Below are 24,030 nucleotides of genomic sequence, written 5' to 3'. Positions count from 1 at the left end.
AAAACAGAATAAATCTGACAAGAACAATATAAAGCTTAGTAAGATTTGAACATGCAGATTGCTTTAATCATTTAATCCACTTTCCACTGTTTTCCTACCAACACTTTTGGTTTTAAGCCATTAAAACATGCTGATATTGTAACCAGTCTGGCTGCAAACTTCCCAAAACTCTGGAAATAAGCCATACTGACTCTGTTGAAAGAACACAGGTGAGGCACAGAAGTGTTGAAGTGCAGGGACTTTGCCTGGAAGTGGCAGAGTCACTGTTTCCTCTCAAGTGAAGTGGAAGCCAAAGCACATTGTCAGGGAGAGGGAGCTGGCAAACAGCTCCAGGGGCAGGAGCACACAGTGCATGGAGATTTGTGACACTTACTCTGGTGTTGATAATCAATTGCTACAACTGCTACAGCCCATAAATCAATGTTTCCTACAGCTGTCAATGGTCTGCCTGTGCTGTCAATTCAATTCAGAACTAGGAGTTATTTCTTACCTTTATCCTGAAGTTATATAAGTGATATATAAGCTTTTTTCTTCCTGAGAGATTGCAATAGAATGAAAATTCCCCAGAAGCTGTTTTTTCCCCCCCAAAAAAATCTATTAATAGATTCACAAAAACTCACATTTTTATTTAAAATGCAATTCCTCCCTCCTTTCTCCAGTCATGTCACTACATAAAAAAATGCACTGAATATCTCCACACGAATAGCTGGACAGACACAGCTACTAAATGAAGAAGAGTGATCTTATTTCCACGTATAGGGGACAGAATTTCTTTTTACTTTGCTGATACTTGTTCACAGATGAAGTATGCTGAAAACATTACCCACAGCAATAACTACTGAAGAACTTACTTGATTTTTTGAATCCAGATGCAATAGTCTGTAATGAAGAGATCGTTAAGGATGTAGGCAGGGTCACTCTCCCTGAAAATCTTGTGAACGTCCAGCAGACACTTCAAAACTGCAGCTTTTCCTGGAAATAGATTTTTGTTTTTGTGAATCACTAGAAATCTTAATAGATCATATTTATCATCATCTCACCTGTGAGGCTTTAATAACCACGGTATCTACAACCCTCCTGGAACTTTGGAGTTGAATCACAGGCTCAGGACAGCAGCAGTGTAACTGTGTCCTTTGGTATCCACATCCCGCTGAATTCAGTGGGAATCTCTCTGCAAGACTAAAGCCTCAAGGCACAGTCATGCATGTAATTCTCCACAGCTGAAGGAGCCCCTTCCCCCAGCTTTTCCACTTGTCCAAGCTCTGCTGTCCCAGACTTTGTAACAGGCACAGAGTGCATGGTATTTTGACCAAAAAAAAGAAAAAAAGAAAAAAAAGAGTAAACTGAAAAGTAACTGACAAATAACAAAAAGTTATGCCCCATCATTTCTCTGGAGGAAAACACATTTCCCTTTATGCCTCCACAAATACCTGTGCTGGAAAATAGCAGGTTTGGGAAGACACAGCCCTCAGCAGGGTCAAGCACATGGAATTGTGTGAGGCAGTGTAATGATGCCACTGCCCAACAGCTCACCAGGGCCCGAAATTAAGGAAAACTTTTCCTGCTTCTGACTAGTTACTGAATAATTTGGCAAAATGCAAGAAAAACCTCCCTTTAGGCCCAATAAAGGGCCATTTGACACACAGATAATCAACTCAGTAAAAGATGAAAAACGTAAATGATTTATCATTCCACAACCAGAAGACTTTCTGTTGTCAGTTTGATTTTTCCTTCATATGCAACAATCCAATTAGCTGGAATCTCCTCCCCTAGTTTTCTGATTACAGTTGCTAAAGGGTTAAGTGCTGGAACACTTAAAAAAATTATTTTCGCTGTTTAATGGGGGAAAAAACCACCATATTCAAATGAAAACAGCCACTACTGCAAATGGAATCTAATAACCCTCTCCCAAGAGGCTGGCTCCTCCTAGGCTATGAAACCTGAACAGGGATGAAATTACATTTTACAGATTTAGAAGAGCAGGGAAGGGAAAAAAAAAAAAAAGAAAAAAAAAAGATCAGAACTCCCCCTGCTGTTCAAGCACAACATTTGTTTATTTGTTTGTAAGTAGTTCCAGGCTGCAAAAATAGAGACAGAGAATGAAAGTTAAAGGATGAGGAAGATGGCAATAAGGAGAAAGAACAAAGAGTAATAAGCCACGGCAAAGAACTGAAAAACTTGCTGGTTTGGGAAACCTACTGAAGAAGTCAGGTAAGAAAACAAAATCCCAAATATAACTGATAACTTTTAGACTGTATCCCCATCAATGCTTGTCAAGCCAAGCTTGTCAAACTTCACTATTTTGACTAAAAAGAAGTGAGCTCTTTTAAAAAGAAATGATATGTGGAATTAAAATCTTGCTAATTTTCTCAGGTTCCAGCTGTCAAGCTGTCAGCCCAAAGCATTTACAACATCCACTCCTGCTACTCATCTGCCAAGCGACAACGCACAGCAGTGAATATCGCACTAATTCTCAATTAAAAAGTCTTTCTTCATAAATTAAAAGTTTTGGATTCCAGGAGCTTAATGGGTCTCTAATTAGAGAGGCTGCAAATCTTGCCAGACATGGAATAGGGAATCCTGAGTCAAGGCAAACACGGAGCACAGCAAACTACCAAATGTCTCCTTTTAGAGTGTGAGTCCATATGATTTAACACAGTTTTTGCATCTCTTCTGTGTGAAGTCACAGCTCTGCATTTAACTGATCAATAAATACACTGCTTTTTATGTGCAGATACTATTTCCTGATTATGCAAAAGATCCCAACAGTTTTAAAAGCAGAAATATAAAAAGGTCCCAACATCTATAACAGAAAATTCAGAGCAATTGTCTGCAGATCACTGGGTTGTTCTGGAGTTCCTTGCTATGACAGCTGCTAACCCCACAGCCTGCAACTTGAATTCTACATTTTCAGAAAGCCAGTCCTCTTTTCACAGACTATTTAAAAAAAAAGGATGCAATTTGACCCCAGTTCTGTATCTGCCATTTGATAGAACAAATTATACTGATTCTACACCATCATGAAATTCTACCACCTTTCATACTGTGTATTTGGAAGCAAAGGAAATTTAAAGTCACATATATCTATTTTACATTATTTTTCCTGAAGAGTTCTGTACGTTTTTCCACATTTTCAAGGAGAAGCATTCATCTAAGAAGATAAACTGAACTTTACTGTTTCATTTAAAAGAGAGAAAACCAGCATTTTTAAACACAAGAAAAGAACCCTCAAAGGCTTTTAAATTGAAACATCCTGGTAATAACTTACCCAGTTAGGCAACAGTACTATCTGTTTTTAATGGGCAATTGTAGAATTGTAAATATATTAGTGTTAGGTTCTGCATGAAAAGAAGCAAAGGATATTTTATGTTGCAAAAAAGAGCCCAAATGAGTTTTTATTACCAGCTCATAGATGACAACTTCAAAATCACAGAATCAGAGGATGGTTCAGGTTGGAAGGGACCACAACGGGTCACCTGCTCTGGCAGGGTCATGGATGTACCACTGCCATTTCATTCCCTTTTTCAATCCTACCCAAAGAACAGATAAATACAGTCAATAACTACGTTGATTTTGAACAGTTTCGTGAAGTACTTTAAGTACCACAGATCACTAGAACAGCATATGAAAAAATCTGCTGAGAACCTCAATATTAATCAGCTCAATGCATTTGTCTTACAATTAAGACTTTGGCAGGAAGTCTTAATGCAAAATAAAGTGTTTCAACCACATGCAAGGATCCTTAATAGCTTAAAAATGCAGTATCCTGTATCTTGGAAGTGATCCATCAACACAGGACTAATATTTTTAAAGTCAAGTAACATAACTTGAGGCATTCAGTGCCATCAGAATTCTTTAGTATTTTAAAATATATTAGTTTACTGTGCTTATTATTAGTGAAACATTGCATTATACCATGTCCCAGCTTCTGTCAACAGCATCCTGAAAGAAATCTCAAGTCAGGAGAGGTCAATTTAAATCAATTCTTCCTTTAAGTTAGACAGCAGTCCTTGAATCTACATGAAAAGCAAGTTTTGTGTTACTATTTAATTGAATTCATTATCTGTTATTGATTTTTACCTATGTCCCTCACACCCATACAGTGCCAAATCGGTGATGCATAATTTCCAAAGAGGGTAACAGTGTTTAATGTTATTTTAGTCCTAGTCTGATTTGCACAGTGCATACTTTGCTAAGTATTTTGTAAAAACAGAAATTCCCCAAAAGAACGGTTCAAATACCACTGAAGACTGAAAGGGGAAAGTTTTTGACTGAACGAATGTGTCTTGGTGGTACAAGCATTACCTACAACCCTATTTCTTTTAACAATACCTACACACACTCTCTTCCCCCACCCTGCTTCTGACTACAGATGGGTAACCCATCCACTTGGTACCTTTCCAATTCTTTGGCAGTTGGCTCCTTAAAAAAATCAGCACTTTTCACACTCTACACTCACCATAACAGTAAATACTGATTTGATACACAAACCCCAGAACTTTCAGAAGTTCACATTCATCACCATTACTTTCATCACTACACTGCCCATGCCACTCCCAATGGATTTATGTCCATATGAAGTGGAATCACAGGATGGTTTGGGTTGGAAGGGACCTTAAAGACCACCCAGTTCCACCCCCTTGCTCTGGGCAGGGACACCTCCCACTAGCCCAGGTTGCTCCAAGCCCCGTCCAACCTGGCCTTGGACACTTCCAGGGCTGGAGCAGCCACAGCTTCTCTGGGCACCCTGTGCCAGGGCCTCCCCACCCTGACAGGGAAGGATTCCTTCCCAACATCCCATCTAACCCTGCCCTTCTTCAGCTTAAGGTCTTTCCCCCTTGTCCGATTACTCCATACCCTTGTCCAAAGTCCCTCTCCAGCCTTCTTATGTGCCCCCTTTAAGTACTGGAAGGGCCTCTAAGGTCTCCATGAAGCCTCTTCTTCTCCAGACTGAACAGCCCCCAGTTCTTCTCAGCTTTTCCTCATCTCCCTTACCAAGCTACTAAAGAAATTTTGTTGGATCACTGAAAGTTCACTGCAGTACCATTTTCCATCATGACACTGAAAGAAAAGCAAGTATCTTATCTCTCCTGTACTATCCTCCTTAGAAAAAAACAAATCCAAAAGGCTGACAGCACTGGATCATTGCAGTTTTGTTACTGGAATTTTATTTTTTCACATGTATGAACAGCAACATAAGCCAGTGGAGATAAGTGAAGAAGGACAGCATCTATCTCCCCCTTAAGACTTCACTACCTGACTGCTATAATGTAAATAGTATTTTGAATCAATAGTTTTTGGCAGTGGTAGAGATTAATATTGTCATTTGTGTGGGTTTTTAATCCTGCAATTGAAAATAAACCACTGAAGTGCTGCTTCTCAGTGATTCTTCTGTCCAAAAAAATTAATCTTAACCCTGAATGTGTTTTTTTTTTTTTTAAAAGTAGTAACTCACGATAAATAGAAAAGTTGCAAGTAACTTTAATAACCCAAGATATAAACATGGTTGTGTACAACTGCAAAACTGGAGCTGGAAAAGCCATAGGCTTGAAGATCTGTACTGTTACAGGAAAGCTCTCTGGGATAAACAGGGAATATACAAAAAGAATATCACTGCTGAAGGAATAACTTGCAGTCAGTCAGATGCCAGCTCCACTCCTCAAGGGGAAACAAAAAGCTACAAAAACACAGTGTACAGCCAGTTTTTTATTCTTTGGGGTCACCTCAACCATTTTGCCTTAAACCTGCAAAGAACTGTAACACTGTCCTACTCAGTAGGAGCCACAAAAGTACCCCTTCTCCTCAGGTGTGTGATTCTGCACAGCAGTACTGAACTGCCCCACACAATGGAACACCTCAGGAATACTGCTTGTATTATCTGCTGCCTAATAAATTAGTTGCTTCAGAGGCTTTCTACTGCTAAAGGTACTCTTTTTTTTTTTTTCCTCTTCTCTCCACAGCCCCATTTTCACAAAACCACCACACGTCCAGAAATGTTGGTACTTCAAGTTTGGGTGAAACTGGCCAAAGGATTCAAAGTTATTAAAGCAAACAGACACACAAACAAGGTGGCTCTACAGGCATCACTTCCAACCCCTAAAACACTCACCTAATTGCAGTATCATGACTGTGTCACTGAAGGCACGTGTCACTAACCCAAAATGTCTGTACAGGGGGTAGCAGAGCACTCTTCTTCCAAAAGATACCAGGACATCATGGATGCAAGTGAAGCTCTGTGTATATCAGTGAAAAAAATCTGAATTAGTCTTTGTGCTTGTTTGTTTTCCTTAAAGGAAAAATGTCATAGTAGAATAGGAGCAAAAAAAAGTAAATTTTTATATATTATGCCTCTACAAAGCTGTATTTGAATAGATATGGAAATCAACATGTTAAACAGAAACAAGACACTGCACATTTGGTTTGCATGGCAGGATGACAGAAGTCCTGTACATTTTAGTGGTTTTGGATTAAAAAAAGAACGTAGAGAACATCAGAATAAAACATCTACCTCAAGACTTTGCCATCCTTTAGATTAAAGCAATAAATTACATCTGTCCCACATTATTATATATATTAAGGAGAAGCTATAAAAAGCCTTTTAAAAATAAAGAAAAATTAAATCCACATGATATTAACCAAATACATGTGTACATATAAGATCTTTAGAAATGATACATGACTCTGCCTTCCATGAAAATTATAGATATTCAAGACAAGGATAAATATACCTGCCTGGGGAGAGCAGTTCCTTGTCCTCCTTTATGAGTGAGGAAGACCTCTAATTTACTCAGGCCAGAGGCATTAAGGTGGTATTAAAGACTTTTTTAAAGGAGTGATTTTCTTCCCAGCTCTCACTTTTCAAGACAAAATACTCCATTTATGAATTCAAATAAAAATACCTATTTCATCTTGAACCCTCAATTTATTAAAATTAATAAAAACACTTTGCTGACAGCCAGCACTTCTCTGCACCGTGACTACCTCAACCCATTTTTCATTTTAATGGATGACCAGCAAGCATTTAAATCATTTATGGTTTGTGATTTAATATTTAAAGGCTAAGGTGTGTGTACATGTCATGCCCAGCAAAATGGCAGCCAGTTCAAACAAACCAGAGCTCAGGCAATTTTGTTTACAGAATGATGAAAACACCCACCCTACATGGTTTGTATAACAGAGATAGTTATTAACAGCTTGGTGCCAGGAGACTGAATTTTCTGAGTATGAAATATACAGTTGGCACAGGCTGCCCCAAGAACTGCTATATCATAAGGACATGCAGAAAACCCCTTTACTATGTTAGGACATGGATCTGAAAAAGATAAATCAGGAATTGAGGCAATCAGTGCATTTTAAGTGCACTCTTTTGTGACCTGCTACTGCAGAATTATTAATAAAAGATCTAGAAAACCTGTTGTCAGAATAAGTTATTAGTGAATGTAAATTCATCACCACTAGAAAAGTTCAAAGGATGAGCCTAAAAGTCCTGTCAAATTTCAGTTTTGACCCTGCAAACTGAGACTTGGCTCAGTAACTTCAGGAATGGGGCTGGGACAGTCCTTCCCAGCTTGCTGCATCATGACAATGAGTGGATTACAGGCCATCCCTTCCACTGCCAGCTCTTTAGCAACTTCTTTACACAGGTCTGTGTACACTCAATGAACAGTGTCAGTGTGGAAAGAACAGAATTCAGTGTTTCCTCTTATCTGTGTTGGCTTCAAAGGGTGAGCAGCAACCAAACAAACAGGGATGTGGCACTTGGACAGGGTTTAACAGGGAACAAGGGGGTGGTGCTGGGATGATGGTTGGACCTGATGACCTTAAAGGTCTTTTCCAACCTTTATAATTCTATAAATAAGGTTGAAAAGACAGGGAGCAGGTAAAGCAACACATATCCACTAACATTCAATACTGAAAGAGTAAACTTTGCCCAAAAAGCAACACACAACACCCATAAACCCCCAAGTATACAGCAAACCCACATAATACAGAACTTTAGTTTTGCCTCACCTCCAGCCAGCACAACGTTGCACTCAGTTTCCTGATGTTCCAAGATGATTCAACCTAATTTTAAGAGAAGACAGTAAAATAAGTGTTATCTAACCCCACACTCAAGACTGCTGGCAAACTATTTAAGATAACATTCTGGCAGCAATTTAAGAACCTTTGTGAATAAGCAGCAGTAATTACATTACGTGCATTGAAATGGCCACAGGACAGCTTTAAAAATTATATTGCAATGCAGATGTTGGTTTTCATAGTGGGAATATTGAGCCCATGCACAGCCTTTGAAATACAACAGCAATGCACAGAAAAACAGTATTTTAGTGGAATTCTGTCCCTTTGCACAAAGCAACAGAAACTTGAATCAACAAAAGCCAAGCTCAACTGCCTTGTTTCATGAAAACAGCTCAAGACTTTTGGCTTTGGGAGAGGGTCCCAAAGCCAGCAGTATATGTAAAATGCCATTATTCTTAAAATGTGACAGATTCACAGTATTTGTGTGCAAGTGTGGTCTAGTGGGATGATTAGGGCAAAAAGCCAGAAAGCCTTGATCTGTAATCCTGGCTCTAGTAAAGATTTGTGTGGCCTGAATGTCTTGGTTTTCCTATTAAACAGGAATAAAAGAAAAAAAAAAAAAAAGAGGGGGAAAAAAGGACAAAACCCACAGTGTGTTTTCTGCATATCCCATACACTCACTGCAAACCAAATAAAGAATTGTACAATTGTGTTCCTGGCAGATTTGCAATTTTGTGCAGCACTAACACACAAAACAACAATCCCAGATTATTCTGTTGAATAAAGAGGTCTGGACATTTCTGCTTCTCTTTCTACAAACCATGCCCTCCAAGCCAATCTGATTAAGACAGAACAGAATTTTGATTACATGTCCCAATATTTTGATTAAAAGCATTCAGAAAACACCTCACTGGTTAATATCATCAGAGGAGATTCAAGGCTCAAAGCTGTACTTGGGAAGCAAGTCCATTTCCAAAAGGGCAAGTTATCCACACAACAGCATAGAACAAAAAAAGAACAATTATTTTGTTAAATTTCCATTTACATAAACCAAGACCCATCACAACACAAATCAGAAACAAACAGAATTGTCTGAAATCTCCTGCAGTTCCACATCTCTCCTACTAAAATGCTGCTGCAGAAGAACACAAGTATTTTGAAATCCCAATAATCCCCACATACATCCCAATAGCTCAATCTAGAGATACAAAGTCCTTAATTTTAAGTTACTCATATATTTTTAGTGCTTGGAAGTAAGTTCACTTTAAAAAATAAGTTTCCTAAATGGCAGGACAGGGTCCAGCACTAGGTTCCTAACACATATTTTTATTTTTTCTAACTTACATTTTTGTCCCCTTCATTGATACAGATCTCATAGCAATATGCCAGGAGGATATCAATTAATCCAAGATATACATGATGACGGCTCCTTTTATCCAGCAGGTAAGATTTATTTGTGAACTTTCTGAGCTGCTCTCTCTCTTCCTCAGAGAAGACAACTATAAAAAGTAAAAGGATAATTGATTATGAATTTAAAGCTGGCACATTCATTTTAATAGGTGGTAATACTACTTGAACAGTCTCTTTAAAAAGGAGCATGTAACTAATCACAAGTCACTCATCACTCAAGCAAAAGCTTAAATCATTCTTACTTTCATTTTAACTTTTATTAAACTCTTACATATTCCTCTCAATGTCAAGCTCCAGCCCTGCAGTCTACTGCATGTACACACTGATGATTTGGAACCTCTCAAAGTGCCAAGGATTTCTGCCTGGATGCACAATCAGAAGCTGAGTAAGATGAAGTTTAAGTCCACCTTGTGTGGGAGAAATAAAAGAAGATAGGATAAAAAGATTTTCTTACTGGAGAAAAGGGTAAGAACTAAAAGAATAGGGAAGGGGGAAAAAAAAAAAGTACAATTCTGTTTTCCAAGCCTCATCCATTTTGACTCATAACCTAGGCATGGTTGAGGATCTTTGCTGATGCCGTCTGAGAACATCCTTCGAGTGTCTGAGGGAGATCTAAAAGATCAAAATCCTATCCCCACCAATAGTTATGGAAGCTGCATCTCCTCCCAAAGAGCTGTGGCATCCCCCATCAGTGACCATCAGACTTGGCTTATTTTCAGTGCACCTCCCTTAGTTACGAGTGGCAATACTGAGCCAAGCCAAAGAATCCTCTCACCCAGCACCTTCTCCTTTGGGAGGCACAGGGAAGATGATAACACAACAGGAATGCTCTGACACTGCATCAAAGGATCTCCCCTACAAACAGGGGTACAGACACAGATAGCACAGACTGGACATTGAATGGTCACCCTTCTGTACTTAAAACACTCCAGCAGGGATGGCAGTTACCCTGGAAGAACAGTGGAGGTTAAGCAGAGAACTGAGTAGGAGCCACTTCTGTGCCAACCCAATGGAAACCAAGAAGCCACTTAGAACAATTAAAGCTGCCAGAAGCCAAAGCCAAGAGATTTCCATCCAGGTTGCATGGAGCACTGGCATTCCCTGCCCACAGGCTCTGATTTACTCAGTAGGACTGGTGCAGTGAGCAGAGTCTGGTCACACCACAGCAGCAGCTCAGTGTGTTCACAGATATTTCTCCTCAAATGTTTTGCACAATCCACAATCTCTGGGATATAATCCACTGGTAAGACTGGTGGATTTATGCACTGGTGATCTTTATCACAGGAGCTTTCTAATTTGATGACATGTTTTGAAACAAACGTTTGTGATGCCAAAGGCATGTACATATGCAGGCACCTCATCTCAGGGTATAAAATTATGCATTAGGAGGAACATTTTTGAATGTTTCTACTGTATGAACTTTTTTTATGTTTCTATCAGCTTCATAACCATGAAATGCTTGATTTAAATTCCTATGGAAACTTGTTGATGAGCTAAACATTATTCTAGAGTCAAGCCAGTCTCCATTTATTTACAAGCTCCCACAAAAAGAAATTCCAGTTTTTGTATCATCATAACAAAGCCAATCTCTTCCACTTGCTAAGATCTAGAAAAAAGTGACAATTTAGTAAGACTATGGCAGTTCTAACTCTGTTTTTCTGTCCATGCAAAGCAGCTCTGTATTACACCTTATATCACTAATACAGGTGATGTATCTATATTCTATCAGTACATTTCTTTGTAAATTGATCCTTCAATGTAAATGTGAACCCTATTTCTCTTTTAAGCAGAAAGCAAAATAATTCCAAGTGAAGTTCATGAAACATGGGAATAAAGTTTTCTTCCTCTAAAATGCAAACTCTGAAGCATCATAACATCTACAACTGGACCATAAACACAGAAATTCCAAGTTTACTAAACAATGGCAAACAAGACACAGACTAGAGAATTCCCAAAGGTAAATGATACATGATGTTCATTAACTCACTGCAAAGTGCCAGGTGTTCTAAATAAAATATCTCTCTGGAGAAAATAATGTTACAAATAAATATCTATCCATTCCTTAAAGTTTTTGAACAGTGAACTATCCAGGCCTGAAACTCATTATTCATCATCATCATGGCTAGGCTTCGCAAACGAAGATTTGGGAAGGACTCTACCCACATTTACTATAAAACTCACTATTAACACACCCAAATCACCACCTTCTTTGTTTTCCCAGTTCAAAAAGCCAAGTACACGGAGTATGATGAACAAGTGAAATTGTAATTGCACTTTCTGCTGTATTAAGCTGTGCACTTGCATTACCAACATTTTACTTAATAGTCTGTACAACAATTAACATTAATCTGATGCAAAGCAGAAGCTGCTGGTACTTATCAAGTCTAAATTTGTAAGTTTTCTGTAACTTTGACTTTACATTGCTTTGTACATTTGTCAGTGGCAAAACCACCCTTCTAACCACAGTGAAACTGTTAATATATGCAAGCCTAAAGGACTGAGACAAATTCACCTCACAAAGTTACTGATAGATAGTCCTGCAGAGATTACCTTTACACTTTAATCACCTCTCTTACATACTTTAAACTGGCCATTCCTCATGTTAAAATAAAGATATTTCAAATTGCCCTTCAGAACCTGAGTGTCAATGAAGCACAGTTTAATCTCTGAGGGGAGGATGAGGTCTGACAGCCAGAGGGTGTTTTGTTACAGCCTTACTGGTCTTTTGCTGCGATAACACCACTTAAATCACTGTAAGATCTGTATCTCCAGACCACTATGACACTTCCAGTTCTAAATGTGTTAGGGGCACTTAGATAAAATGTGCTATATCTGCACAGAGAGCTGACTCAGTGGTCAGATCAGGAAAGCACAGGTCAGGAAGGACCTCTGATAACCAGCTGTTTTCTGGTGAGAGCAGAGCCTTGGCTTAAGGTCCTGTCAAGCCAAGCCTTGAATCCCACAGCTCTCTCTCGAAAAAGAACTGAGGAGAACTGATCCCTCCTTATTTTATGTTTTAAATTAAAATATTATTTTACCATATTGAGGTTTTTAAATGTGTACTTCTATCCCTGTAGGTTAAGGAATCAGCAACAGCAGATAAAAGAGGAGATTAGTCAGCAGAGAGAGGATTAGTCAGGAATAAAGTTAGTTATTGATATTAATCAGTAGCAAACAAGTCTCTTTTCAAGGTCTTCCTAAGCCATTAGGAGATAAAAGGTAGCACTACTCTGCCTAGAAAGATGCCCAAAGGCTTTGTGCAGGATCAGCATTTTCCCCAGTGCTGGATACTGCCTTGAAAATACTTGATAGTAACGGACTTAAACAAGTGACTGAACTAATGAAGCTGATTTTTTATTGATTTGTCTCTTGTGCTTGAATTTGTTGTGAGGTTTATGAGAGGTTACTGAACCTTCCCACAGTGCTGACATCCTGATAACCTCTCTTTCCTGTATGGACTCCACATTTAAAAACGTGGCACTGAATATTCAAGAAAAGCTCTTTCCCTTGTACACGGGGCCATTTTTGGAGAAGTTGCAGATGGGCCCATCTTTAGGACCCCCTAAAGCTCTGTCAGGGAGACTTGTGATGAGAAGAGCCTCAGTTTTACAGGAGGTGAACTAGGAGGTCTAAAAACACAAAGCTATCCTCCTGTGCACATCTATATTCCCTCTAAACTATGATCAGCCAAGTCTGCTTTGTTCATCCCTCCCCTTTCTTTGCCTTTCTTCCATTAAAATTTTAGCTCCTTCACTAATATATTTTCTTCCCTGCACTTCTTGAATCAACACATTTCCTCCACATCGCTTCTGACTTTCTTCCTCCAGGCATTCTCCATGGAATCACTGGACTTGGACAGTCTTTCTTGGATCTCACAATCTCCTTATACTAATTTTTCCCATTATTCTTTAAGAAACACACAGTTCCTGCAAACCATATCAAAGCCATACATCATTCTTTCTTCTTACTGTTCTTGCCTTTTAAAACCTGAGGTACTTTACAGAGGAGACAGATCATTAAGGATTTTGCATGAATAAAAAGCAATCTTCCCTCACATGACAAATACCTGCTCTGCAGCAGAGCAGTGCCAGGAAGACAGACATGATGCAAAGGTGGCAGAGCAATTGCAGAAATCTGATAAAAAAGGAAAAAATATTCATCTTAAACTTATGAATCTACCAGTAATGGTATATATTTGAGCCAAGCTCTACTGAAAGGTGGATCTTTAAGAGGAAATTGCTTCTCATTCTATAAAGAAATCAGGAGAATGGTCACAGGTTACCATGAACAAAATAAGATATCCTTGGAGCATATAAATGTTAGATTGAATACATATGTCAGCCTGAGCCTTTGAAGATTATTGTGTTGCCTAAAGAGGAGTTTTTACAGTTGTGCAACTGGAAGTAGAATAAAAATGAACTTTTAACCAAGCTGAATGTGACTGTTAGAAAATACGAACCCTTTCATCTGAAATGTGTAGAAGCCGGAGACACTGATGTAAACTTCAGCAGCAGCAAAAAGAAAGCTTTCCAAAAGTTTTATTCCCTCATGTGAAAGGCTGGGTAATTAGTTGGGCTTTATGGAATATTACTTGAGTTGCATTAGACACTGTAAGTGTGAGCAAAACGGGCCAGAAGAGATGATACACAGTAAAATGTAAAAAAAGGACCAAAGAAAGAAGAGACATTAAGGACAAAAAAAATAAATTAAAAAAAGGCAAAATACACACACCATGCACACGAGCTGGAGAAAAAGGTCAAATAAAAATAGATTCAAGGTAAGGACAGAAGAGAGACAAAGACTTTAAATGTTAATGAGAAAAGATAATCCAAAAAGAAAAAAAAAAATCTGGTAATGAGACATTAGAAAAACCTGATGATGTAAAAACAGGGAGAAAATAACCAGAGATGAATATAAGAGCAGTAATCAACCAAAGAAAATCTTCAGTTAATTGTAATGCCAGGCAAAAAATAAAAAATGCCATCTCTATTCCTAATTAGTCCTTGCAGTCAAAGACGAAGACAAACGTAATGAAGTTTTTAGTTCCAAGAAAACACTGAAGAGAACGACTAAAAGGATGTCAATATAAGTAAGGAAAAAGAAGAAACAAAAACTTATTCCATTCATTCAGTGTTTCTGAATAAGAAAATAAACATTTTCTAACAGCTTTGGAACAGCACATGTTTAAATCAAGAACAAAACCTTCCTTCACACAGGACAGACAAAAGTTTTTGCAAGCTGGTCAGGGCAGTACACCTGCCATGAGCTGTACACGTTTTAAACATCTCAATATTTGAAGTCTCTTTACAGGCTGTATGCTTGGAAGTCCTCATCATGGAAGGTGGTGGAAATGACCTTATTTTAGATGCTTTCCTTAACAGAAGACATGAATTTGGAACTCAGGAAGAGAAAGAAATCTGGGTACTTTCATTTTATGCTTCTTCTCCATAAGCAATAAAAAACAACCCTGCATCAAGATTTCAATCCCTCTTTCTTTATGCCCTTAAACAAGTTCAGAAGTAAACAGGCAACATTTCTATCTGATTTTTGTAGGAAAAAAGGTTTGACCTCCCACCTTCCTGTATACACAGGCTCAAAGAATCACCACACATCATACAACACCTTGGAACAATCTGCAACATGGATAGTGTTTGTGCCCTTAGAGCTTCTGTGCTCGAGTACCCTCTGGCTTTCTACAGCTAAGCACTTGTGTTCAAAGGCTCCTCACTAGGAGCACACTCCAGTGCAGTGAAAGCCTCCTTATCCTTCTCCCTGTACAGCACACCCTGGCTTAGTGCAGGCAGACTTCTCGGGTTTAGTGGAAATAACACGGGATTTCTCAAGCAGTAAAGAAGGCCCTTCACTTAACACAGTCCCTGTTCCTTTTATGTGCCTGTTCTGTCACCTCCACTCCCCAGGCAGGATGGAACACACAGTCAGGCAGATGTGCAGTCCAACTGCACCCAGTTTGTAAGGATTCCTGGATCTGTAACCCTGATTAGCTGGACCATCCTTTGGTTGGATGAAGCAACAAAAACCCACAGGGAACTGATCCTGCTGATGATCAGATTCCAGAGGGAACAGCCTGGACCCACCTCCTGCCCTTTTGTATTACCATTCATAGACCTTCAAGTGGAACCTGCACTCCCTCTCATGGTGGTTTCCCTCACCACAACTCACTCAGGTTTAAGAGCCTCCACTGGTCTCAGTCACTTGCCATTCAAACAGTACAAATGTTACCAAAACTGAGGTCTTTGAAAGGGAAAGGGTGGGTTGTTGTCATTAACATCATCCAAACACCACATCACTTCTTTTGTTACTTAAATTGCCTCAAGATCCACAAAACTACACAATCCTCTTCACTCAACCATATCTGACTCAGACCAAATTTTTTTTTATCATTCTTATAACAAATGGTTTAGAGAAAAATGCCCTTAATGTAGCTCTATTTTCTGTGTAATTTTCATTAGCAGGCTTGCCAAGCTCTCGAGTAGTTTTTCTGTTGTTGCTGCCCCTAAAACCCAGCAACACACTGAAGAAAAACATACCTATCTCAATACCTTCCTCAATAAAATCATCCAGCAGTTCTTCATTTTAATGATATTCCTTAACACAGGCAAACAGTAAGAGTGTTTCATTTACTAAGGAGTGAATGGATAAAAACAAACAAAAGAACCCCTCATTATTCTGTTTTGAAGCTTCTTTGTACCTTTGTCCAATGCTTTTTAAATCAAATATTTATGATGGATATAATTAACAATTTCTTGCTTCAGAGGCTGAAAAGAGACCAGGAATGAAGATCAGATTACATTCACAGTAAAATACACAACATTTACCCAAATTCCATTGTTCTTCTCCTGTAGCAAATGTGAAAGTGCAGGTATTATTAGTGCACTAAGAACCTTTGGTGAAGGGATTATCATTATCTACTTTCAATATCAGATTTTCATACTACAAAGGAAATGAGCAAAGGACAATAGAAGAATATGCATAATAGTAACTTGCAGTGCTCTCTGCAGTCACTGTGTGCAGGGAGGTGACCTCAGTTATCTGTTAACAGTGCTCTTACAAGGCCATCTACTAACCCTGAAAACATCCCTTTAGGTTTCTAAAAAGACACAATTTTCCTTCAAAAAAAGGCCGAGACCCACAAAAATAATAGTAAAGTAATAAATTTCCTTCAAGAACAATAACCTAGAACATAACATGGCATCACAGCAATTATCATTCAAGCAACAGGTGTGTGTACAGATACATATATAAGAGATAGATAGATATATAAGCATGTTCTCACCAAATGTATGAGTGTCATGTTCCTGATGACTTTCCCTCTGCAAGGCTGTCAGCTTTTTATGTGCATCAACCCACCAGGGTTTGTACTTTAAAACATGCTGAATAGCTTCATCTTCAAAAAAATCAGCTCTAGGGAAAAGAAAGAGAAAAGTCATATGCTATTTATTTCAGTTCATAGTGCATGTGGGTATATATTAATGCACATATAAAATACACCTCACTGGGTTCTGGGCTATTTTCCACACATTAGAGATATGTTCTTTGACTTAAAAGCAGAAAATAATCATTATTAAAAGCATAAACAACATTCTCTTATCTTATAGTATCCCTTCCTTACTTCTTCCACCTTCCCTGAGCCACCCAGAATCCCAGGATGTTGATGAGCTTGCAGCATGACACAAAGCTGAACAAACATGATTTGTTCTGGATGTATTAAAAGGAAAATATTCCAAAGAGAAGGCTCCTCAGACAAATCACTTGGTTTTACTGGGAAGCTCTCCCACTCAAGAACTAGGTATTCCGTGGGGAGGAAGGGTGTGCAGCTGAAGGGTAAACACAAAGTAGGGATGGACTTTGAGGTAAACAAGGACACGAAGCAGGAAAGTTGAAAAAGAAGAGTTGTACATGAATTCTGGAAGAGAGATTACATCCATCTCAGCACAAAGCCACTGTGGTAAAAACCTCAATGTAGTAATTCTGGGAGGATTTCTACTAAAGGACTCAAGTTCTAAGCCTCCTTTTACCCTATGAGCTTTTTCTTCGAGCCAAACAATGGTATAAATACAGAGAACTGAAAAAAACTGCAGGAAATTTCTTAAAACCTTCTTAATCACCACACAAAACCTGCCCAGTCTACCGAACAGAGAATGGAATTTGCTTCACTCTCATGCTGACAGATGTTTTTGTTGCCTTCCTTCAATGTCATTATAAAGTCACTTAGAGATATCAGTCAGTGTACACTTTGCTCAAAGGCACCAGAACACTTGTTTGCCACCATTTCTCCCAGAGCTTCTGTTCTTAATCAGGGTACTTGGGAAAACAATTTTTCTTGAAGAAAGGCTGGGATCATCTGTTCTGAAGCAACCAAAACACAGCCATTAAACTAAATGGTGTAACTCATCTACCAGGCCAGAACACAGAGTCTAAAGTGGAAACTTAGAATTACTGTAATTTGCATCCCATTATAGGTTAGGAACTACTTCAGTTCTAGTGAAATGTACTTCCAAGTGATATTTCCAGAAAGCTGTTCTATTTTCTGTGTGCTACAGAAAGACATGAGGCTGCCTCTGAAACATCCAACTGGGGAAAAATTCCAGGTTTGCAAAGATACCTTCTGAAAAAACTCAGAGTGGGTAAAGCCTTCCTGACCCCCACAAAACACACCAGAGGACTAGTTCTCCCTACTGGGGACTAAACTCTTCCCCCACCAAAATCATCTTGCAGAAACCAATGTATATTAATAGATCTCATGGCTCCAACTTATTTTATTTAGAGCTTCTAAACCTAACTTGACCTGAAAAAAACCAACCTGAAAAGAACACGAAGAATCACTTCCATGTTCATTACATGGAATGAAGCACAAAAGAAACAAAGTAGCACAAAAGAAACACAATGTTTTGATTTGGAACTTTTCCTCATTCTGCTTTAAAACAGCTTTCATGTGAAAGCAAAAACCAAAGTGGCCAAGACAAAATATTCCTAACTTCAAAACTGAAATTACCTCCTCATAGACCAGGATGGTTCATTAATCCTTGTTTCACAAGAGGAAAACAAAGTTCTGACATCTACAACCCAAAATGCTGGCAGGGATTGGCTGCTCAGCTGCTGAAGAGGTGAACTATGAAACAATGTTCTGCAAGAGTTCACAGCAGCCCCACTTGAACACGGACTTAAGCAGTAATTAAACAGTTGAGTAACCCCAAAACAGATGGGCAATGTCTTGTGTGTCACACTAAGAAAACCCTCCAGGGCCTGCCCTGATGAGACAAAGAAAGAGACAAATGAAAAGTGAAATTATTCTTTCCAGACATGATCTTTAAACCAAATAATTTATGAAAAGGAAAAGTGAATGTATTTCAGCTGAGGTACCTCTCCTTGAGCAGATGAGGTCAATCAATACTCACAGGTAATGATCAGGCTCAAACTTGGCAGCCTCAGCTTCCAGGCGTCTCCTCCTTCGTTCATCTGCAGGAGTCTGGTCTGGATCCTTGATGTCAATCACATCACTGAGCTCATCCTGCAAAGGGAGCCAAAGTTATAGGACCAAGCCACACGTATGACATGCAAGACTGATTTAGTAATAATTTAGGAAGGGATCAGCATTACACTGAAATCCCCGGATCTTCAACCTCCCTTTCCAAATTCTGCCTTCACTGTGCAAATGAAACATCCAAATTCCAAGGAAATGCAATTATTTGAAGCCTCTTAGAATTCATGATGTTATTAAGTCTATTTAGGACATTTTATCATAAGGCAGGGAGGTTATTTTGCATTATTGTAAAAGTTGAAATATTTAACAAAAGCACACAACCACAACGAAGACAAGATAAAAATCACAGATACTGTTCTTGTGACTTTTGAGATTACTCTCACTCTCTGAAGTGGCTGTACATGAATTAATAGGCACTTGCAGTGCCCTTTTAAACATCATTAAGCAGTGGTACTTTAATGCTGCTGGGAAATGTATTTCTTCACAAGTAAACCAGTATGTATATTCTAACAGAACATAAATACTTTCTCCATAAATAGCAATCCTTCTGCTCCAAAACCTGAAAATACTACAATTCCTGCAATAATTAGAGTTACATAATTAAGTTGCTTTAAACAGCTACAACTTAGTTGCTTAGAGCAAGAACACTACAAAAAATCATCATCTATTTTAATAACAGTGCTGTGGACTACAAGTATTGTTGTACTACTCAGCATGCTACAGGTTTTAGATTAGTTTCAATCAATCCATGGCTAAAAGAAACTGCTGAAGGCACGAGAGCAGAGTAACAGCATTTGAAGTCTCCTATCCTACCAATCAACCCACAAAAGCAAATTTAGATGCCTCAGCATAATGCTAGTGAACCCCAGACACCAGGTGGACAGACACCTTGAAGAGTCCACTCTTCAAAAGTTGCCTTGTGAGCCAGAGAGCCTACACAGCCAGTTAAACAGAACTTTTATGACAGGAAAAGACAAAAATGCACCTACCTGCAGCCTCTGGAACACCCCTGACCGCAAATTCCCAAATCCATAAGGGTGCTGCAGTGGTGGAGTGCTTTCTGAACTTTCTTCATAAGGGGTCTGTTCTATTTCCCAGTCAAATTCTTCTTCCTCCTCCTCCTCAGACAGCTCAGCAGAGGCAGCTGCATATATTGCATGGTCAGAGAAAGAAAATCAGTGCACAGAAAACATATATATGATTTCCTAGAAAGGCAAACACTGGTAGCACAGAAAGCCTTTCTCATTTTACTACATCTTTTAAGAAATCTTACACAACACTGGGGGGTCATACAGGTCAGTGACCCATAGGTCCTGCTTCCAACTCTCCCACTTTCAAAACTGAAGACCAGGAATACTAAATTTTTTAAGTGTACTCCCTCAAAGACTGAAATACTTGTTCCACTGATTTCAACAAGATCAGAATTTGATGTTAAGAGGACCCTGACAGAAGTGATGTTATCAATAATTTAAGATAGGTACTAAAAGTTTAAACAGAGATAGTCAAACATTTCTGTCTGTTAAATACCGATGTTAAGCAAGACATCCATCAGAACCTGGGGTTTTAATCAGCTGCTCATATGAGCTAAAAGTCCAGTTGTGGTAGTTTGTAGAAAGCAGAAGACTCCAATGTGTGTGTGCTCTACAGCCACTAGAGGGGTACAAAGATCTACAGAGAATTAGCATATTTTAAAGCACATTTTGGAAAAATTTTAACATAACCTATAAAGCTGACATGTATATTGTCTACAACATACTTATTTCTACATTTATTCATACCCTTCTCACACCTAGGACTAGCCAGTAATAGATACTGTATTTTTCCACATATATCACTTTAGATCTAAAACTGTTTCATTATGTACATATATCATCAGTATAAACACGATTTTTCTTATCATACCTATCTCTTCTACCAAAGGCTTTGCTGATCTTGATTTCTTTGGTGCTAAAAGAGATGTCAGCATGTCCAGGCCCTCAAAATACTGGCCAGGAACCTCCTTGGGTAACCGAATTGTAAAAGTTCCTTAAAAGAAAGCCAGAACGTAGTCAGTGCATTAAAATATCCAAGACAAACAAAAATGTGCATTTTTCCTCTCATCAAAAAGGCTCAGAGGAAGTGGGACACATACTGGTAGCATTTCATTATGCATCAATCTCTGTGCATGTTTTTAACCTTATTTCACAAAGCTCAAAGATTTTAATGATAAAACATCAAAGAGAATATCTAACCAGTTGTGGTCTCCTGACTCACATTGTATAAACACAAAACAACAGAAGAATACAAGCTCTGTTTTATTTTTAATCCTTTCACCAAACAAGTTACAGAAGATCATAAGAAACTCCTTCAGCAAACTGATTAAGTCAAGCATGTAATAAACATTCTGCAAGCAACAAATTTATAGGCTTTATTGCTTTTTTGTTTTCAAGTATAAATTACTGGAGTTAGTAGCATTTTTAATGACATATATACCAATAACATGAACCAATACCTTCATCTGTATTATAGGATGCTTTTTCTCTGCCATCTTCTACAATTCTCCCAGGAAGTGTCAATCTGTGGGCAAAAAATGAGATGCAGAATTAGTCAGGCTTTCAATGAGGCAACTTAACATCTCAGCCTATAAAAATGTAAGGCACATTCCAAAAGCAGCACAAAGGATTAGACTACGTGACTCCTTTTGACAGAAATGGAAGCCACGCAGTTAAATCCCCATGGATTCCTCTCAGGAAAAGACACACTTGTTCTACAAAACTACAGCCAGAGAACTGTCTGGCCATCTCACAATTAAAAATATATTGTAAGTTAAATTTAGAAAAGTTTCTTTCAACTCTCTTTAATGTGATTTAATGCCTAAGAACAAAGAGGCCAGACTCAAAATAACAGATCTTTGCATGAAGTGGGCTGTCTGCAGCCACCCTTGTAAAAGCTGCAAATGAGGAATGTTCTGGAGGGGCCAAAATTAAGTTCAATCTCTACTATGAAGTTCAAATTTTTAGAAGTTTTTCCACTACTTGCCTGAGAAAGTATGGCTTAGCATAAAATTTAAAGTCTTCCCCTTCAAAATACACATCAAACTCTGAAGCTCTGGCATAAGGTACTCTGATTATTATCGTGAGAAAATCCAGATCCTGGGTCAGTTCAAAAGCTGGAGTTATCATGATGGATCCAGCAGGAAAAGCAATGACTGTGTGGCCCTATAAAAATAAGAAAAAGATTATTGTAGTTTCCAGTTTATGAGAGCAAATTGTGTCTCTTCAGAATTTGTTGAGAAGAACATTTCAGATTCTCACAAAATGATCTTCCACATGCTCAAGAAGAAAACACTCATGACAACAACATCAAAGTGTTATCCAGAATGTGAAGGTACCACCTCTGCACCTTAATGAAACACCTGAATGTTAATATATGCAAAAAGCACCTGTTATATTCCACATAAAAAACCCACACTGAATTCGGCCCTAAAACTTTTCAACTTTTTGTAACTGTTATTTATAATCTCACATATAGACCTTTACAGTTCTTTAGTGAACTGATCACAAACCACTATTAGAAAACACTGAAAAAGAGTAAAACTTGCAAAAAAAAAAAAATAGAGCTGTATTTTATAGTTCACACGCACATTGGTCAGAAAAAGAAGCAACAGATGCAAGGTCAGTTTAGATGAACATCCATCAGAATCACATGTGTGTATACACACTAGCACATGTACATATTTAGCACGAGAGAAGGAATTTACATAGAACTATTCACCCAATATACAACTTGTCTGACTCTTCAATAGCTTCTAAATACGAGATAATTCATCAGGTGGAATCCAGCTGTGGACTGGAGTTTCGTTTGTTTGGGGAGGGCATGTTTACAAATGGCCACACAGTTTTGAAAACTAACCTTTTAAAACAAAAATATTTTAGCCAAAAAATGCAGAATAGAACTAAACTGTGAAAGTGAGTGAAAAGTAGCACTTTCCCAGATAAATGTTTGTTAAATACATCCCCTTTGTGACAATTTCATGAACAGACAGCAACCACTAACCATTAACAGGGCCAAATTAACAGATTACCTTTTTCTTCATATGGGTAATCTACCTCATTTGGCACACGTGAAAAAAATTAAACTCCCCATTGCACCGTACTACTTAATTCAAGGGCAACATTCCCACCCTTTCCAGGCTGAAAAGCTGCCAGGTGTTTATATAAAGTTGTGCCTGGATAGGGAACACCTGCAAATCGAAAGTACAGCGCTATGGGCTTTCTTCTTGTCTACTTCAACACCGCAAACTGGGATACAAAAATCCAGCCGCTCGGTTAGACCCCTCAGGGGGTGTCAATCGGCAAGTTTTATTTCCTTAAGTCAAAGTTTCATCTATTAAGAGCAGTCCCAAAGCCAGGCCCAGCCGTCCCTGCGCTGCTGCTGCACTTGGAGCATCCCTGACCCAAAGGAACGACCCCAAACCCCTCCGGAGGCTGCCACACAACCCCCCTGGTATCTCACGGCTGATGAACGGCGCCAAGACGCCGCTGAAGGCGCTTGTATCCCGAATAATCCCGTTTCCCAGCCCTTCCCGAGCAAACACCGCTGCGCTCCAGGGAAACGCGCAGGGAGCAGGACGGGGGCGGTCCGGTAAAACACAACCTTCCACCGCTGGCTCACACCGGGCCGAGGGCCCACCTGCGCCCGTAACCCCTCGGGGCCATCCTCCCGAGCCCTCCAGCGGGACAGAGCATTCCAAGGAGGCGGCTCCCAGGGGGAAGAGCCCCGGGATAAGGGGATGAGGAAGGGATGATGAGCCCCATGCACGCCCGCCCGCGCCGCCACTCACCGCCCGCGCCGCTTCCCGCGCCCGCCCGCACCGGGGGCGGGGCCGCGCAGGCGCAGACGGGGCGCGCCCCACCCCTTAATGGCGGCCCCTGCGGCCGCCCTCAGGGAGCGCCGTGCCCGGGCAGCTGGGCACAGCCGGCTGCTGATCTGTACTCCTGCTGGCGTTCGCGAAATACACGGGAATTCAGACATCATCTTTAAATTCGAGTCGCTCTTAAAAATCTGATGGAGTTGCGCGATGTCTCCCAGAGTTGCTAGAAAGGAAATGGTTAACAGTT

General features: G+C 39.3%; 1 protein-coding gene across 3 annotated transcripts in view; it reads right to left on the bottom strand.

Moving 5' to 3' along the window:
- The window catches only part of SHQ1 (SHQ1, H/ACA ribonucleoprotein assembly factor), a 44,952-nt gene extending 21,271 nt beyond the window's left edge, over positions 1 to 23,681 (bottom strand). The window contains exons 1-11 of one of the 3 annotated variants that reach the window (XM_027710720.2): positions 22,685 to 23,681; positions 21,950 to 22,128; positions 21,423 to 21,487; positions 20,834 to 20,956; positions 19,921 to 20,075; positions 18,846 to 18,958; positions 16,724 to 16,851; positions 9,364 to 9,518; positions 8,011 to 8,064; positions 6,110 to 6,233; positions 852 to 972 (exon numbers count right to left, since the gene is read on the bottom strand). In XM_027710720.2, coding sequence (XP_027566521.1) covers positions 852 to 972; positions 6,110 to 6,233; positions 8,011 to 8,064; positions 9,364 to 9,518; positions 16,724 to 16,851; positions 18,846 to 18,958; positions 19,921 to 20,075; positions 20,834 to 20,956; positions 21,423 to 21,487; positions 21,950 to 22,092 — 1,181 coding nt within the window. In that variant the 5' untranslated portion in view covers positions 22,093 to 22,128; positions 22,685 to 23,681. Of the gene's footprint in view, positions 1 to 851; positions 973 to 6,109; positions 6,234 to 8,010; positions 8,065 to 9,363; positions 9,519 to 16,723; positions 16,852 to 18,845; positions 18,959 to 19,920; positions 20,076 to 20,833; positions 20,957 to 21,422; positions 21,488 to 21,949 lie in introns of all 3 variants that reach the window. The other 2 variants (XM_039388366.1, XM_039388367.1) reach the window with 2 other exon arrangements.
- Between the last annotated feature and the right edge of the window lie 349 nt (positions 23,682 to 24,030).

The sequence above is a fragment of the Pipra filicauda genome, unplaced genomic scaffold (assembly GCF_003945595.2).
Source record: "Pipra filicauda isolate LSUMZ 115617 unplaced genomic scaffold, ASM394559v2 scaffold63_size3267554_pilon, whole genome shotgun sequence".
In the NCBI taxonomy this organism is placed as follows: domain Eukaryota; kingdom Metazoa; phylum Chordata; class Aves; order Passeriformes; family Pipridae; genus Pipra; species Pipra filicauda.
Note: the sequence above shows the minus strand (reverse complement) of the source record. Positions and strands in the feature narration are given on the sequence as shown.